The 16,535-nt window shown below is 52.2% G+C and overlaps 1 protein-coding gene and 1 long non-coding RNA gene across 7 annotated transcripts in view; both read right to left on the bottom strand.

The window, feature by feature from the left end:
- Positions 1-16,535, bottom strand: part of TRAPPC9 (trafficking protein particle complex subunit 9) — a 472,116-nt gene that overhangs the window by 191,363 nt on the left and 264,218 nt on the right. For all 6 annotated transcript variants that reach the window (XM_021088861.2, XM_085021612.1, XM_085021607.1 and 3 more), the window contains one exon: positions 2,950-3,092. In XM_021088861.2, the coding sequence (XP_020944520.2) occupies positions 2,950-3,092 (143 nt within the window). The remainder of the gene's footprint in view (positions 1-2,949; positions 3,093-16,535) is intronic.
- LOC146403646 (uncharacterized) lies at positions 6,700-11,207 on the bottom strand. Its single transcript, XR_014843320.1, has 2 exons — positions 10,188-11,207; positions 6,700-10,144 (listed from the first exon to the last, which is right to left on the bottom strand). It is a non-coding gene; the product is annotated as an uncharacterized LOC146403646 (long non-coding RNA).

The following is a 16,535-nucleotide window of genomic DNA, read 5'->3' as shown; positions in this document are numbered from 1 at the left end:
GTTCTCCTTCTTTATATATTACATGTCATTATACATTATATACATATAACTGCATATATTACTACAAAATTTAAATGTATTAATGCTTTAAATGTATTATTTCTTCTTTAGACAGTCAGTAGTCTTTTAAAGAAATCAAAAGGCGAGGAGAAAAAAATCTCTTACATCTAGTCACTTAGTCATTATTCCCAGGATTCATCAGTAATGTAGCTCTAGTTTCCATCTGGTTTTATTTCTGTCTAATGAGCTTTTATCAGCTGCTGAAACACAAGGACTGCACTCTCTCCGTCTCTGACACAGCGCCTGAGATGTGGGAGGTATTGGCCTAAAGCTTCACGGTCCGCTAAGCGCTTCATGAGACAAACCAAGAATGTCCAGGAGAACTTACAGAAGGGCCCCGCCACACCTTGTCATGGTCAGAAAAGTTTTCCAAGAAGGTAACACAGACGATCTCCAAAAGGGGGGGAAGGAATGGTGGTTTCAGCAAAAAAAAAACAGTCTTAGAAAGGAGGGGAGGAGAGGGTCCCCGGACGTCACTGGGTCCTGACGCGTCCTGGTGATGGTGAGAAGCAAAGCGCCTTTCACACAGAGTGTGGAGGGGCTGGGCGCCGACAGCTGAAGAGAAGCATCTAGGTCCAAAGCTTAAGTGCCTTGACTATCTCAGCAGAGAGTTTGAACTTCATCCCATAGCTCTGGGGAAGTCTTGAAGCCAGGCATTTGTGGCCACAGGATGGTGCAGGAGCGGGGAGGCGGGGGAGCAAGGGGCACGTGTCTCTAGGGTCCTGAGGGAAGACGGCAGAGGGTGCCGTGGATCGCAGGGCCACGGGAGACCTTTCAGAGGCGCAACCCACAGGATTTGGGGATCGGTGCGTTAGACTTGGCAGGAGTGGACCAGGAGGGTTAGAGGAAATCAAATCTCAACCCCAGGCGCAGGGAAAAGACAGAGAGAGGCCAAAAGGAAGAGCGTGAGGCCAACAGGCGGGGTCATCGGGAGCCAAGGAGCACGTCCACTAACCACCAGCTCTTCTGGGTGGACGTTTGCGCCACACCCCGTGGCGTTTTCCTCATCTCCAGGCGTCGTTAAGAGCTGCAGGGGCCAGGACATGGGAGCCAGAGAGCAGCAGGGGCAAATGATCCAACTCCGTGCCAACCTGTGCTGCTTCCAAGACCTCCTTACAAGAGCAGCGGCGGTGGGAGGTGAGAGGATGAGAAAGAAACACACACCAGGATTACGGCGGAGCGGACCGAGTGCACAGAAAGGGCCTGAAAACCTCTCATGGCATCTGGCAGCCGTCCTGGCCACAGCTTCCCCTGGGCAAGTGCCTTGATGCTTTACACAAATTCAACACAGAGGCGAGCCTTGGCAAGAAAGATCATTACTCTGTGGATTGAAAAAGTGATAGATGACGGGGCGGAGGCTGAAAAGCCCAGGCGAAGCCATTCTCCCAGGGCTGGCGAGCAAAGCAAGTCTTTCCCTACGAACTAAAATGACACTTATTTGGGGGCTGTGTCCCCTCAAGGAGGGTTTGATAGCAGCAGTAACATCCCTCTGTTATGCCCTGGGGGGGTCCAGAGCCCATGGGGGCGGGGGGACACGCTGCTCGTCGTCTGGTCTCCCCCACAGTCACGGCCATGCAGGTACGTGCAGCCTTAACTCTGTGAAGATGCGATACCCTCAGAGGCGTGGGGCGCCACTGGGCAAGAGGATGTGGAAGTGCCCGGGGCGAGCAGCACCTGCCTGCCAAAGGCTGCTTGCTCACCGCCTGGATGGGAGTCTGTGCCCAGAGGGTCTCCAGGTCTCCAGTTGGCTGGAGCCCCGCCCAGTGCTTTCAGACCCCGACACTCCCGGGGTTACCACAGGTCACAGTCGGGGGTGGGAATTCGCCATCCCCCACCAAAGGCGGGCACCTCTGGTATCTCCAGCCACTTTTGGGTTCGAAGGAGACAAACTGCCTGATGTCTGTCTCCTGGGACATAATCGGGAGACAGGGGGCGCTCTGGGCAGATGTGACCCCACGCACCAGTGGCTGGGAGCGCCACGAGGTGGGGGTGCTGAGCAACCGGACAGCCTGGCCCCCGCACACAGCCTTCCCCGGAGGCCAGAAGGGACACAGACCAGCGTGGGACTTGTCTGGGAGTCTCTGAGAATGTGGCCATCTGCTGAGCCCCTGGCTACCCAGAAAGCTGGACCAGACTGGAGCCAGGATGGGCTCAAGGACCCGGACCCTGCCCAAGGACGGCCGCAAGCCAGCACGTCGCCCCGCGAGCAGTGTCATCACGGCACAGACGGGCAGCCCGTCCCCTCACCCCCTCACAGCAAACTGCAGAGGTGTTTCTCCACACTGCCCGCTTTTCTGATGAAGAACCTAAGATCCAGGGAGGCCAAACACCAGGGCACAAGGAGAGGCAGCACCACGATGACACCAAGGTCAGCATCCCGAATGTGGCACCGTCAGACGCTAGAAACAAGGCGGTCAGAGAGCAAGAGGCAGCCGTGAAAAGAATGAAGTCCTGCCATTTGCAGCAACAGGGGTGGACCTCGAGATGCTCATACTGGGTCAGACAGAGGAAGAGAGCACACGATTTCGCTCACGTGTGGTCTAAAACAGGATGCAGAGGACTTATCTATGAAGCTGAACTGGGCTCAGGGACGGAGCACAGACTCGTAACTGCCGAGGGACACGGAGGGACGGGCGTTCGGGGTGAGCACCTGGGCACCGGTATATTCAGAGGGGCCAGAGCACAGGGTCCGCCCGTAGAGCCCAGGGAACTTATCCAACACGCCGTAACACACCGCAACAGAGAAGAACATACAGAAGCGTACGCGTATAACTCAATCGCCTCGCTGTATGGCAGAAATGAACACACTGTAAGTCAACCATGCCCTGTAACACACCTTCCTAAGAGAAACAGAACAGAAACAACCACGAAAAGCAGAGGGGCCCCTACCTGGTGGCGGGCAGCGTGCTGACGCGCGTGAAGAACACAGAGGGCTCCACCTCCACGTGCAGCCCCAGGGCGAGGCTCCTGTAATATCCTTCCACGTGGCCGGGGCCTCCGGAGTATTTGAAATTCAGGATCGCTTCCAGGGTCTAGAAAGACAGAGAAAATGGGAAGTTAGTGCCCCCCTAAATTGATCCCTTTCCCTGGGTGGCAGGCCTCACTCAGGGGGGCCTCACTCAGGTGAGGCTGAGTGGAAATAATCCCAAGTGGTAAAGTCATTAGCACCGAGCACCTCTCAGCCACCAAGAGGGCCGTCGCCCGAGTCCTGGGACCCTTCCTACGGAGACGCCCCAAATCCAACACCAGCACTGTGGGCAGGTGGAGCACTTCAGAGAGGAAAACACATCGCAGCGAAGAGCATCCTTCAAGCACAGATCAGCTGGAGGGAGAGTGCGGCTCTGGGCCATCCGTGAGCAAGGCTGGCAAGTCACAAACTCAAACGCAAGACGCCTCCTTGACCCCATGGAGAAAAACAGTCGCAGGGCCACCATGAGGCCAGAGGCCAAGGAGGAACAAGGCCCAGGAGGGGGACCATGGGGACACATCTCGCCAGGGGCAGAGCCAGCCACCATAGCAGCTGGCGGGAAGGAACGGGCTCAGAGCCGCTCGGGCTGAGCGGGAGCTCTGCAGTCAAGACGCTCAACGACGGGTCCACCCACTCCAGCCTCTTCTCCAAGCATCTCCCTGGGGGCCTCACAGAGAACTGGTGGGGGGGGGGGGCGGTTCAGGAGAGCAGGGGGAGCCTCTTTGGTGGCACAGGCATGGGGGAGGGGGTCAGCTGCCATCACAGGAAAGACAAGAAACAGACACCCCAGCCCCAATCCTCAACCTTCACAGCAACCCCATCCAGACCCTTCTCCCTTCGGAAGCAAAATCTTAAGCTTCGGGGAAAGAGTAGCAAAGGACGAGGGCACAAAGACGTCCCTTCTCATGAGGGGAGAGCAGATGCTGCTGCGAGGGCCAGGAGCCAGTCCCGAGCCAGGCCCCTAGAGCAATGCCATCAGCAGGACGCATTCATGCCCAACGCCCACCAGGCAGAGCGGCTGCTACGGGGGAGGGGCGGGGCAGGAAGGCCATGAGCCCAGAGGCACCATCTAGGGGCTCTGACCTGGGACTGAGGCAGCATCTGCTCCAGGCAAACCTAGCAGGTGCCCAGGAAGAAGCACCCCGGGGGAGGATAGGACCCTGCCCAGGTGCTGGCAGGCAAGGAGGGCTCGGGGCTGAGGCTGGAGCAGGACCATCACAGGCAAAACCCCTGGGATCAGCAGCCCCTCCTTCCGCACCCCCCAGCACAATTTGGGGCCCGTGCTGCATCAAGAGTAACCATAGCAACAAGAAGTCTCAAACCCAGCTCAGCTCCTCACTAAAATGACTCAGCCTTCCCCAGAAAGGTCCTAAAACCAGCATCAGCACACCGAGGCCCAGGGGCCAGATCTGGCCCGCAGCCTGGTTCTGCACGCCCTGGAGCTGAGAACAGATTTTACATTTTTAAAAGGTTGTAAAACAAAACAAAATGACAAAACCAAAGAAGAATATGCAACAGAGACCATATGTGGCCAGCAAAGCTAAAATATTTACTCTGTGGTCCTCTACATAGAACGTTTGCTGATATAACTCTAAGGAGAAAATACAGGACTCAATCATGACCTTGGGTTAGGAACGGTTTCGTAGACAAAAGTACAAGCAGCACGAGGCAAAAGGCTGGTGCCACGGAATCCGAGGAGGGCAGCGCTTGGGAAGAAGAGCCAGAAAGCCCACGGCTGCAGCCAAGCCCTGTTACAAGGGTCAGAGAAAGTGACTAGCTGGTCACTAATCACCCCAGTGGAAGCATTTTCCAGAAGAGGAATAGTGAAGGTGAGCTCAGAGCACTGTCTAGGGGCTGACAGTGCCCAGTGGGAGCCTCAAAGCCACGCATTCGGGGTAGGGACTCGAGCACGCTGCCACCTGCGAGAGCCAAGGGAAGCCACTCTTCCATCGGCCAGAGGAGGTGCCCGCCCACCCGCCTGCCTGCCTGGGGCATCGTGCCTCCTGAGTCCCATTCCACAGATGCAACTAGGGATTCTCATACTAAACGACGTCAGAAAGAGAAAGACAAATACCGTATGATATCACTTAATATGTGGAATCTAAAATGTGGCACAAATGGTCCTGTCTACAGAACGGAAACAGACTCATGGACATGGAGAACAGACTTGGGGTTGCCAAGGGGGATGGGGAGTCTGGGGTGAGTAGATGCAAACTATTGCATTTAGAATGAATAAGCAACGAGGGCCTGCGGCACAGCACAGGGAACTGTATCCAGTCTCCTCAAAGAGACCAGGACGGACGATAACATTAAAAAAATAACGTGTGCGTACGTACGACGGGGTCACTGCTGTGCAGCAGAAATTGGCACAACACTGTAAATCAACTAGACTTTAATGAAAAAAATGTTTGAAATGTTAGAGTCACATTCCAATAAGCGTTCCTGGGAAGACACGTGTTACTGCTTTCGTCCAAAGAAGAGGCCGCCATAACCACAAATTTGCTTAAACCAAAAAAAAAACCACCTGCACGTGCATGGCGTCAGCCCACGCACAGTGGAGAACGGCTGCCTCTGGGAAGACCAGAGGAAGAAACCCCAGGGCCAGGCCAGGCAGCCCAGCCCAGGAGAAGGACAGCAGCTACGGGGACCAGTTAGTTACGTGCTTAGCCTGAGAGCCTGGCCCTGAGATCTCGGGCGTGTTACCTCTCTGTTCGCAGCCTCGGTCTCTCAGCTGTTAAGTGGGAACATTCGCTAACACCCATCCCACCCGACTTTAGCGGAGAGTCAGTGAGAAAGCAGCAAACAGCTAAGTGCACTAAATAAATTCCTTCCTCCCGCTGCAACCTACCACCCATACTCTGGCCACACTGCTTAACGTAGGAGGAAACAGGAAATGGGTATCAGCGCTATCTATTTTATTCAACGTTTTTTAATCATGGTAAGATACAGATAGCAACACTTCCCACTGTGACCACCGCTAAGTGCACAGTTTAGTGGCATCAGGGACAGTCACGTTGCTGTACAACTGTCACCATCGTCCATCTCCAGATCTTTTTTTTTTTTTTTTTTGTCTTTTTGCCTTTTCTAGGGCCACACTCACAGCATATGGACGTTCCCAGGCTACGCCAGAGCCACAGCAACGCGGGATCCAAGCCATGCTTGCAACCTACACCACAGCTCACGGCAACGCCGGATCCTTAACCCACGGAGCAAGGCCAGGGATTGAACCCGCAACCTCATGGATACTAGTCGGATTCGTTAACCACTGCGCCACGAAGGGAACTCCATCTCCAAATCTTTTTCATCAAAAGTTACGCAAAAATCCAATTCCGTTCCGCCTCCCGCCTTCGGCTCCCACCGTTCTGCTTTCCGTCTCGGTGGAGTTGACTGCTGGAGATACGGCATCTAAGAGGAATCAGCGTTTTTGTCCTGGTGTTTCTGGCTTATTTCCTCAGCACAGGGTTCCCAGGGCTCGCCCACACTGCAGCATCCATCAGAACTCAATTCCTCTTTAAGGCTGATGATGGTCCAGTGGACGGGCGGACCACATTGTATTGATCCGCTCACCTGTCCACAGACACTTGGGCTGCTCTCACCTTTTGACGGCTATGAATAATGCTGCTGTGAACTTGGGTGTGCAAACACCTGTTGGAGTCCCTGCTTTCAATTCCTTTGGGTCCATACCCAGAAGGGGAGGTGCTACATCACATGATAATTTCTGTATCTATTTTTTTTTTTTTTGAGGACTCAACATACCATTTTTCACAGAGGCTGCACCATTTCACCTATAAGGACTCCAATTTCTCCACATCCTTGGTAATGCTCATTTTTTCCTAATTGGTTGCTTTGTCTTTTTAATAATCACCATCCTGATGGGGCTAAAGTGGTATCTCATGTTGCTTTTGATCTGCATTCTCCTAACCACGGAGGGTTTTGAGCATCTGGTCATTCTGTATCTTCTTTAGAGAAATGTCTATTCAAGTCTTTCAGTCCTCTTTTTTTTTTTTTTTTTTTTTTTTGGCCATGACCATGGCATGTGGAAGTTCCCAGGCCAGAAGTCAAACATGCAGAACAGCAGTAGCCCGAGCTGCTGCAGGGACAACACTGGATCCTTAGCCTGCTGTGCTCCCAGGGAGCTCCTCTCAGCCCCATTTCAAAAGCTCACTGCTCCAACCCACCTCCCACCGCTCCTCAAGGTCTATGTGTTTACAGGTGCCCTTGAACTCTGGACTAGATTCTCTGGACCTGTATAAACGCTACTCCTCCTTCACGGCCCTGCCAAAGCCCGCCTTCTCCAATAACATGGCTGTACTGCTTGACGCAATGAAACACGCATTTTTAAAAAATACTCAAGGACCGCATTTTGGACTCACTAAAATCCCAAACTCTTCTCCCACAGCATAAAGCACTATACGATCATCTCAAAAGGATTGCCAGTTTCATGAGGCCATGTCTTCCACTTCTGCAAACCCCTTGGTTGTCCGAAGGTGACACCTCTCCTACACAGACCCCAGGAAACCTTTCTGCAACGACTTTCTCAACTGGCTCTCATCTGTCTGGTCTGCTCTTTCATTCGTCTCTTCAATCACTCCCCCCGTGCTTTTGAAGGGCCAGGATGTGTGCTTAGGAAAAGGTGAACACAGTACGGCTCCTGATTGCTGAAATCACAATGAATGTTGAATCCATGACTATCTGAATAAGTAACCTGACAAGTAAACAAAGCCGCCGCATCCCCCAGCACAGACGTGGCACCTTCCGCAAACTGCTGGTGTGGCGGACGAGGAAATAAACAGATTCTCAACAGTGGCCGTGAAAAGCCAAAATTTGTGAAATTAAAAAATGTCACACTGGCTTTTTTGTTTTTTAAGGGAAACTTAAAAGTTGTCTCCAAAGAATGATTTAGCAGAACTCAGCCAGGAAATGAGCAAAAAATAGACAGAGAAGGTCACTGTCAAGTACCATGTAACAAAGACAAAAGAGTCGTTTTCTATTTTCTTGTTATTGGCTCTTTTTCTTTTTCTTTAACTTGGTAGAGAAGCAAAAAATATATAATTATGGGGAGAAATATGTAATTTATGAAAGTCAAGCACAGAAAAGATTTTGTGAAATTATTGAATATCACTGCCTTTCTTCCTTGATTTAAAAAAGCCTCCTCAGCCCCCTAAAATGAGAGTATTTTAATAAAGCCATGAGTGGGCTGATTAGGGAAAAGCCACAGGATATCCAAGCTTTATTTCAATCAAAATATAAGGAGAAACAATGCACTGCTCTGCCATGAAGATTTTCCCTTCTCAGAATGTGTTACAGTATTTACTTTGAGAGAAGACTATGACAAAAATCAGAAATGAGCAAGGAGTTAAAGAAAACTGGTTTATTTTCTAGGCGTACTGCCAGTTATTAGTTGAGCTACCTTTTAGTGAGCACCTACTACGTGCTGAATGCTATGGTGAACGATCCTCACGCACGGGCTTTAGTGGTTATGAAAAACGTCCAGTTTTCATAAACAAGCAGTCGGGTGACTGGCCAGGGCCACACACCCGGGGATCAGCTCGTCCAGGGCTCAAACGCAGAGCCACACGGCGGCACCGCCCAGGATCCTCCAGTCCCGCAAACTGCCCAGAACAGCGTCCATTCATTCACCCGCCCCGTCGGTCACTCACTGACGCTGAACAAATGTCCCCTAGGTGCAAGGGACTGCGGCAGAAGACACGACGCCACCCCCAAGGGCTCCAGTCTGGTCAGGCACGAGCCAAAGACACCGAGACAACTGGGGTATGTTACGTGATGGGGAGTGAGGGTGCAGGAGAAGAGACTGCGTGTCCGGGCTGGAGCGGGACAGGGAGACACACAAGCACCAAGGAAGGCGGGATGGCGCAACTATTACAGAGAAACAGGACCCAGAACTTCAACTAAGACTAAAACCTGTTTCGTGAGAGCATCAAACGTGACAACCCCCTACGTTAGGCTGATCCAGGGACAAAGAAGGGAGAAACGAATTACTCCCGTCAGGAATGAAGACAGGGGTCGGTACAGACGGTACACGTGAAAAAGGGTAACAAGGCACAGTGCAGGCAACTTAGTGCCAATTGGGTCCACAGCTCAGGTAGAGCGGGTGCCCGTTGCCAGACAGAACCGACGAGAAGTCGAAAACCTGCAGAACCTCCTGCTAATTGAAGATGCTGGTTTCATAAATTAAAACACCTCCTAAAAGAGACCCCATGCTCGGCCGGCTTCCTAGCTGAATTCTAGCAAAACTTCACGTTAGAGACAGTGGCAGTGGGTATACCAACACCTTCGGAAAAATGCTGAGAGGGAGAAAATGCGCCCGTTCCTTGCAGGAGGCGTGTTACCCACATGCTAAAATCAGAGGGTTTGCAAAGACTACTACAGGCCTATGTCCCTCATGAATTTAGAGGCAAAAATCCTGAATGATCATTCCTGAGTCTAATGCGGTAATATGTAAACTGGGGAATACAGCTTGGCAAAGTGTCTCAACAATGGAAGACTGATTTCACATTAGAAATTAATCAATGTCATTCACTGTATTAACAGACCGTTAACAGGCAAAGAAAGAAAAGCCATATGATCATCTCAATAGCTTCGGAAAATGCAGTTGACAAAATTCAAAATCTATCTACGACTTCTTGAAAAATATCAGCAAACCGGGCATAAAAAGAGCATCCTCACCCTACAAAGTGCACCATGGAAAACCCGTAGTTAATGGCAAACGACATTATGCCCCTAAAAGCCAGAAGAAGGCAAGGTCACAGCTGTCATTACTTCTTTGATGCTGTCCTTGAGATCCTAGGCAATTCAATGAGACAAGAAAAGGAAATTAAAGGCATACATGTCAGAAAGGAAGGCATAGAACTGTTTATAGACGACACATCCAAAAAAATCCTAAGGAATCTACTGGAACTCTCAGGAATTGCCAGTGGTAAAGTAAAATGCTCTGGAAAACAACTAGGCAACCCTCATAAATGTAGACATCGAATTAACACGTTGTTACCACTGGGAGTTCCCGTCGCGGCACAGTGGTTAACGAATCTGACTAGGAACCATGAGGTTGTGGGTTCGATCCCTGGCCTTGCTCAGCAGGTTAAGGATCCGGCATTGCTGTGAGCTGTGGTGTGGGTCGCAGATGCGGCTCGGATCCCACATTGCTGTGGCTCTGGTGTAGGCCAGTGGCTACAGCTCTGATTAGACCCCTAGCCTGGGAACCTCCATATGTCCCGGGAGTGGCCCTAGAAAAGGCAAAAAGACAAAAAAAAATATGTATATATATTGTTAGCAATGAAACTCTAACCAAGAAAAAATATATATCTACACCAAGACATGCAGGTAAATGCCCCTGCTGGAAACTTTATTTGTAGTGTAGGTTGAGCCCAAACTGAAATAACCTCAATGTCCAACAGGAGGGAGGTGAGTGAATAAACAAATTTTATGGAATGTTACTCAGCAACAAGTGAAACACACTTCTGACACACCCAACATGCAAAAAATCCCCAAACATCATTCTGTGTTAAAGAGGCCAGATACAAAAAAGTACATACTGTTTGCTTGCATGTACATGAGATGCTACAAAAGGTACCCTTTAGGACAAGGAGCAGATCGATGGTTGCCTGGGGCTGGGGGCGGGCAAAGACTGACTGCAAAGGGGCCAGGGAACGCTGGGAGATGATGAGATTATTCCACATCTTGATGTACAGTTCACGTGGCTGCATTTTATAGAATGCAGATGACACTCAATAAGGTTGATTTTAGAAACTGATCCTGATCCCCAGGAGGCACAGAATCACTTGCAAACATGAACACAACAGCCTCCAGAGTCATGGCGTGGGCCACACTGACGCGGGACTGGCTCTGTCTGAGGACAAATGCGAAGCCTGAGTTTCCAGGTTCCACAGCGGAGTCTCAGAAGTGAGTTTATGATTCACTGTAATTAACACTTCACATCCGGAGTGCCCGCTGTGGCGCGGCAGAAATGCATCTGACTAGGAACCACGAGGTGGTGGGTTCGATCCCTGGCCTCGCTCAGCGGGTTGAGGATCCAGCAGTGCCGTGAGCTGTGGTGTAGGTCGCAGACGCGGCTCGGATCTGGCGTGGCTGTGGCTGTGGTGTAGGCCAGCGGCTACACCGCCAATCAGACCCCTAAGCCTGGAACCGCCATATGCCGCAGGTGCGGCCCTAAAAAGGACAAAAAGACAAAAACAAAAACAAACAAACAAAAAAACCACTTCACACCCCTCCTCCAGCTCGCGGTGCCCTCATGGGTAAAATATGAGACTGGGGCCAGATATCACCTGAGGTTCTTATCCATCCTTATATGAACAGTTATTGCTCATTTCATAACACTAATCTAACATTTCATGATTTCTAATCTAACTAAAAAGGAAAAATCACCCTGAATAGCATCCTAACTCAGTATGTCTAAGAAAAGGTCTCTAATGTTTGGAGACCTGTTACCACAGATTCCCTTCTGCTCTATTTCCGCGATACGACATGAGAGTAACAGCTCTGATGCGCTTCAGTCAAACGCTAAGGACCAGGGGTCCCGGCCAAGGCTCATGCCCCCAAAGACCAGTCCTACGGTTTACTTGAGGTCAATGGCACATCCAATGAAAGGCTCACTGTTACTTTCCAGACAATGAGCACCTTTGGCCAAAGTCTTTCCTCAGTGTTAATTACGCCTTAGAGATGCCGAGTGACCACGAAGTAAACGGTGCACCCACAACAATGCAGGAAGGCATCTGAGCACCACCAGCCACCGAAACGCTCCGACTCAAGAGGCCCGCAAGTTGCTTGGTGACTGACACGGGGAGGGACACTGGGTCCAGGTGGAAGGGGATGTGTCTGGGAACCGCGAAAGGCCCAAGTCGAAGATCCGATTGGGGGGTACCCAAAAAGCAGCCATTTCATGTTCTTTGCTGTGAAGTACAGGTTCAAATCACTTCGCTGCTGTTTTTTATTGACCTGTCCATCTTTTTTCTTCTAGATTACCTAGGAGGTTTTATACATTAAGGAAATTACTCCTTGCCTGTGATATAAACTGCAAATATTTTTCCACAGTATCTTTGGATTTGCTTATGATGTTCTTTGCCTTGCAGAAATTTTTCGTTTTTTGCAATTAATGCATCAGTCTTTTATGTTTCTTGCATCTTTTTCACGGTTCCTAAATCAGGGTTAGAAACACTCTCCAAACTCCAAGAAGGTTATAAGATACTATTCTCCTCTGTTTTCCTCCACTATTTGAAAGTCTGTCTTTTAAACTTTTTTTTTTTTTTTTTGGTTTTTTTGTTTTGTTTTGTTCTGTTTTGCTCTTTAGGGCTGCACCCGTGGCATATGGAGAGTCCCAGGCTAGGGGTCGAATCGGAGCTACAGCTGCCAGCCTATGCCACAGCCACAGCCACACCAAATCCAAGCCGCATCTGCAACCTACACCACAGCTCACGGCAACACCAGATCCTTAACCCACTGAGCAGGCCAGGGATCGAACCTGCAACCTCATGGTTCCTAGTCAGATTCGTTTCTGCTGCACCACAACGGAACTCCTATCTTTTAAACTTTTAACTTCAATGTTTTCTCAAGGTGACAGAAAACTGGAAAATGCCCCCAAACCAATTCAACAACTGTTCACATTTTCTCCCATTATTTTTTAATTCTCTAGCTCTCTTCCAGATAGAAGATAAATAGACAGACCGTTGGAAAAGATGGTGTTTGCAAGCCTTCTCCGTTGCACTGCTCCGATTTTTCCACTAGTAATTAGCAGAGCGTTTACTAGACAGCACCACTGTGCCAGCACTGGAGCCCATGGGTGCGAGAGCGGCACTGCGACTACTTAGGAAGATGTGGTCGTTCTCCAGAGCCATGTGAAGACGGGCTGAAGGGGAAGTGAGGCCGAGTGTGCAACTGGCTTCCAAAAGCTACCAAAAGGAAGAAGCTAGAGAGAATGGCTGTTCATTGCACTGTCCTTTCAACTCTGCGTTTGAAATTCTTCAAAAGGAAACACTGAAGGAAGCAGGAGCCCATCAAGGACGCTAGACCTAAATATGGAAAACCTGAGAGCGATGGCACCCCTTTGCTGAGCACACACGTGCTCCAAGGGGGTTTAGAGAAGATGCCTCGTCCTCCCCCGAGAGGCCTCAGCAGGGGTACTGGTGCCCCTTGTTCCACTGAGATGTCTGGGGTTCGCCCAGGCACAGGGTCTCAGGGGTCGCGGCTGGACTCTGGTGCTCATCCCCTGACCCCAGGGCTCTCTCTCCTGTGACGCCACCTCCTCAGGTGCGCTGGCCCTGCTGGGGGGTCAGCAGTCACTGGGAAGCGCCACCTGCCAAAGCCAGACGAGGCTGCCCAGGTTAGAGGGTGGTGACCGCTGCCAAGTCCACGTCACAAAGCTCTGCTCTCTCCACAGCTGGGCGGCTTCCGATTTAGTTCCGCTGATGTTTCCAGTTATTCAACAAGTCTTCCAGCCGTGGTCTTTGCTTCCTTCTCCCTCCAGCAAGCTCCCTTCTCTCGACAGAAAACAAACGTCGACCTGCCTTGCCAGCAGCGGCACTTCTGGGTCCTCAGAGCAGTGAACCTGGTAAACCCCTCCCGCCCTCAGAACCCCCATCCCTCCTCCTCCGGGTGGGAATCAATTTAACACCTGCTTTGGAGAGTACTTCTTCAGCTCGGCTGGCACAACAGGCCAGGACTGGAGCCCCCCGTCCCGCCTGGACCTCAAGCCCCCCACCCCCAGGATGAAAGCTGAGCAGCTGAGTGCTCAGCCCTCTGCTGGGCTTCTGTCCCAGGAGCAGAGGCTACTCCAGCACCTGGCAGGCCGGCTTCGGCTCCACACTCTGCTCTCCCGCTGTTGGGGTCTTCCAGAACCTCTCACCCTGGCCAACAGGAAAAGCGGGTGAGGAAATAAAACTGCATTTTTTTTTCTTCTTTTTGACAGCTGCACCTACAGCATATGGAAATTCCCGGCTAGGTGTCGAATCGGAGCTGCAGCTGCCAGCCTATGCCACAGCCACGGCAACATTGGATCTGAGCTGCATCTGCGACCTAAGCAGCAGCTTGTAGCAACTCCAGATCCTTAACCCACTGATCGAGGCCAGGGATCAAACCCGCATCCTCATAGAGACAATGTCTCATCCTTAACCCCTGAGCCACAATGGAAACTCCATAAAACTGTATTTTAATGACCAGAGGCAACAAGCCCCCAGGTTCTGGCCACCCCAAACCCACCGGCCATCCTGAGGCCTGACAGATGGACACCGGGGCCTCTAGGACCCTAGTCCTTCCCAGCACATCCCCTGACCTCGGACCGCCGCCCTGGAGCTCACACCATGGTCACTCGTTTAAACCGAGTGCTGGTCCCCACACCAGTGTTTCTGATGTGGAGGTTGGGGTGAGCCCTGAGAATGTGCACTTCTAAGGAGCCCCAGGATGGTGGAGCTGCTGGTCCAGAGACCCCTTTTTGGGAACCGCCACCTGGAGACGGGGAGCGAGGGCAGCATCCCTGACTGGTGAGACGGGGAAAGGATGGCTCGTGCGGGCTCCACCCCCACCCTGCCCTCCAGCCAGAGGGTGAGAACGGGGGTCTCCAGCCCTGCCCCTGGCTGTGGGAGGCATTGCAGAGCCCATGTGGCCACAGCGAGGCCAGCTCCAACCTCCCCTGGGCAGCGAGCATGTACCACTCCTGCATGTACCTCTCTGTGGCCCCAAACATAGACAGCGCAAGCCAGGGGGTGCTAGCTAGGCTCCTCTAGAAGCCCGTAACCCACGTGGAAACGATCAAAGCCTCCTTCTTCCACGGTTCCTTGGCAGTCCAGAGAGAGCCACCATGTCAGCTGTCCAACAGCGGTGCCCCGAGGCCACTCCATGGCGGCCACCGTGCTCCATGCCCCACTGAGGGAGCACGGGGAGGGTCAGGCTGTTCTGGAAGAGATTGGAGGCGAGAGGAAACCGGGCTGACCCTTCTGGGTGTGACCCCAGTTGCACGAAGGCAGAGGTCGGGCAGGGAAGGTAGGAGGCGAACCAGAGACAGCAGGCAGGGCACCTGGCAGCCAGCCGCTGAGCCCCGGCCAGAGCTCCTCAGGGCCCGGGGCTGGGTCCCGGGCCACGGCCAGCTGACCCGCAATGACACAAACAGAAGTCACAAGAGACCTGGACGTGGCTTTACACTGAGGCCCTGGTTCTCAAGAGCAATGGCCTACAGATCCTCCCACTGGCCGATAGAGAAGCCGCACTCGGAGCGGCCGCATTCCATCCCACAGGTGCCCAACCCTGAGGCCCTCCTACTAGACAGCCATGGCAGCGCTGGAAAACCAGCACACCCCACCTAAATGCCAGCGCCCTCCCCTGAGGGTGCCCCCAGGGCTGGCGCGCAGCTGGCACGCTGCCCGATGGAGGAGCTTGAACATCCCTTACTGAATAAATAGACAGATGAATGAAAGGTGCAGCTTCGGCATCAATAGGAAGCGCTTTCAGAGGATGATGGCCCCCCAGCCTCTGGGAGAATAAATCTCTATTATAAATGGAAACCTTATAATCCCGCAGACGCCCTTTCTATTTTTTCAATGCACAGCTGCGTGAGAGAAGATTATCCAGTGCGCTGAATATGCATTTCTAACCACACTCACCTAAGATGCATTCCCTCTACAGACTAAGAAGAGCTAAATAATACAGATGGCAAAGGAGTGACATTCTATGTCTGCTGAGGTCATCAAGCCCGAGGTAAAGCCAGGATTGGTGAAGAGTCAGTAAGTCACCGCAAAGAATCATTAGTACTAAAAACAAAAGGCTGCAGAGTGAGGGCAGAGAACTGCCTCCCCAAACGCGAGCCAAGCTGCCACCACAGCACGTGATTTCCACCTCGCTTGAGTCCTAGCCGCTGTCCCCTGCAGTGGGCACAGACGAGGGAGAGAATCGAGACGGGGGCCAGGAGCCCCAGGACCCGGGGTCAGACGAGGCCCTGCACCTGCAGGCTGGGTCCCCAGGGCAGGAGGCCACACACCCACTTGGGGCTCCCCTGCACGCTGACCTGGTGAAGGGTCCCTGCCTGCTGGGCGGGGACGAGCCACAGACGCAGAAACCAGGTGGAGAACCCCTCCCGCCCGACAAAGAGGAAGGCAGGTACTCCCGGCCTCTGGGGAGATGCAACCAGTGGTCCAAGTGCAGGGACACTGCCTGCTCAGCGCCTCCTGGACGGCAGCCCAGACTCACTGTGTCCCCCACACAGCCCCTTCTCCAGTCGCCCTGTGTCAGTGTTATTCCACTTAACCAAGAAAAGTGAGAAGCAGTTATCACCAAGACGACGACTTGAATTCAGTTAATATTCTAGCAGGACCACGTCCCATGGACCCCGGGGTCCTTCCCATAAGAATGGTAGAATTTTCCAGTTCACTGGGGGCTCAGCAGGTTAAAGATCCGACATCACTGCAGCAGCCCAGGCTGCTGCTCTGGCTCAGGTTCGATCCCTGGCCTGGGACCTTCCACATGCCACAGGCAGAACCAGAAAAAA

The sequence above is a fragment of the Sus scrofa genome, chromosome 4 (genome assembly GCF_054392235.1).
Source record: "Sus scrofa isolate SSC_HxYL_T2T_F1_AM1 chromosome 4, Sscrofa_HxYL_maternal_Yorkshire_Landrace_v2.0, whole genome shotgun sequence".
Taxonomy (NCBI): Eukaryota; Metazoa; Chordata; class Mammalia; order Artiodactyla; family Suidae; genus Sus; species Sus scrofa.
Note: the sequence above shows the minus strand (reverse complement) of the source record. Positions and strands in the feature narration are given on the sequence as shown.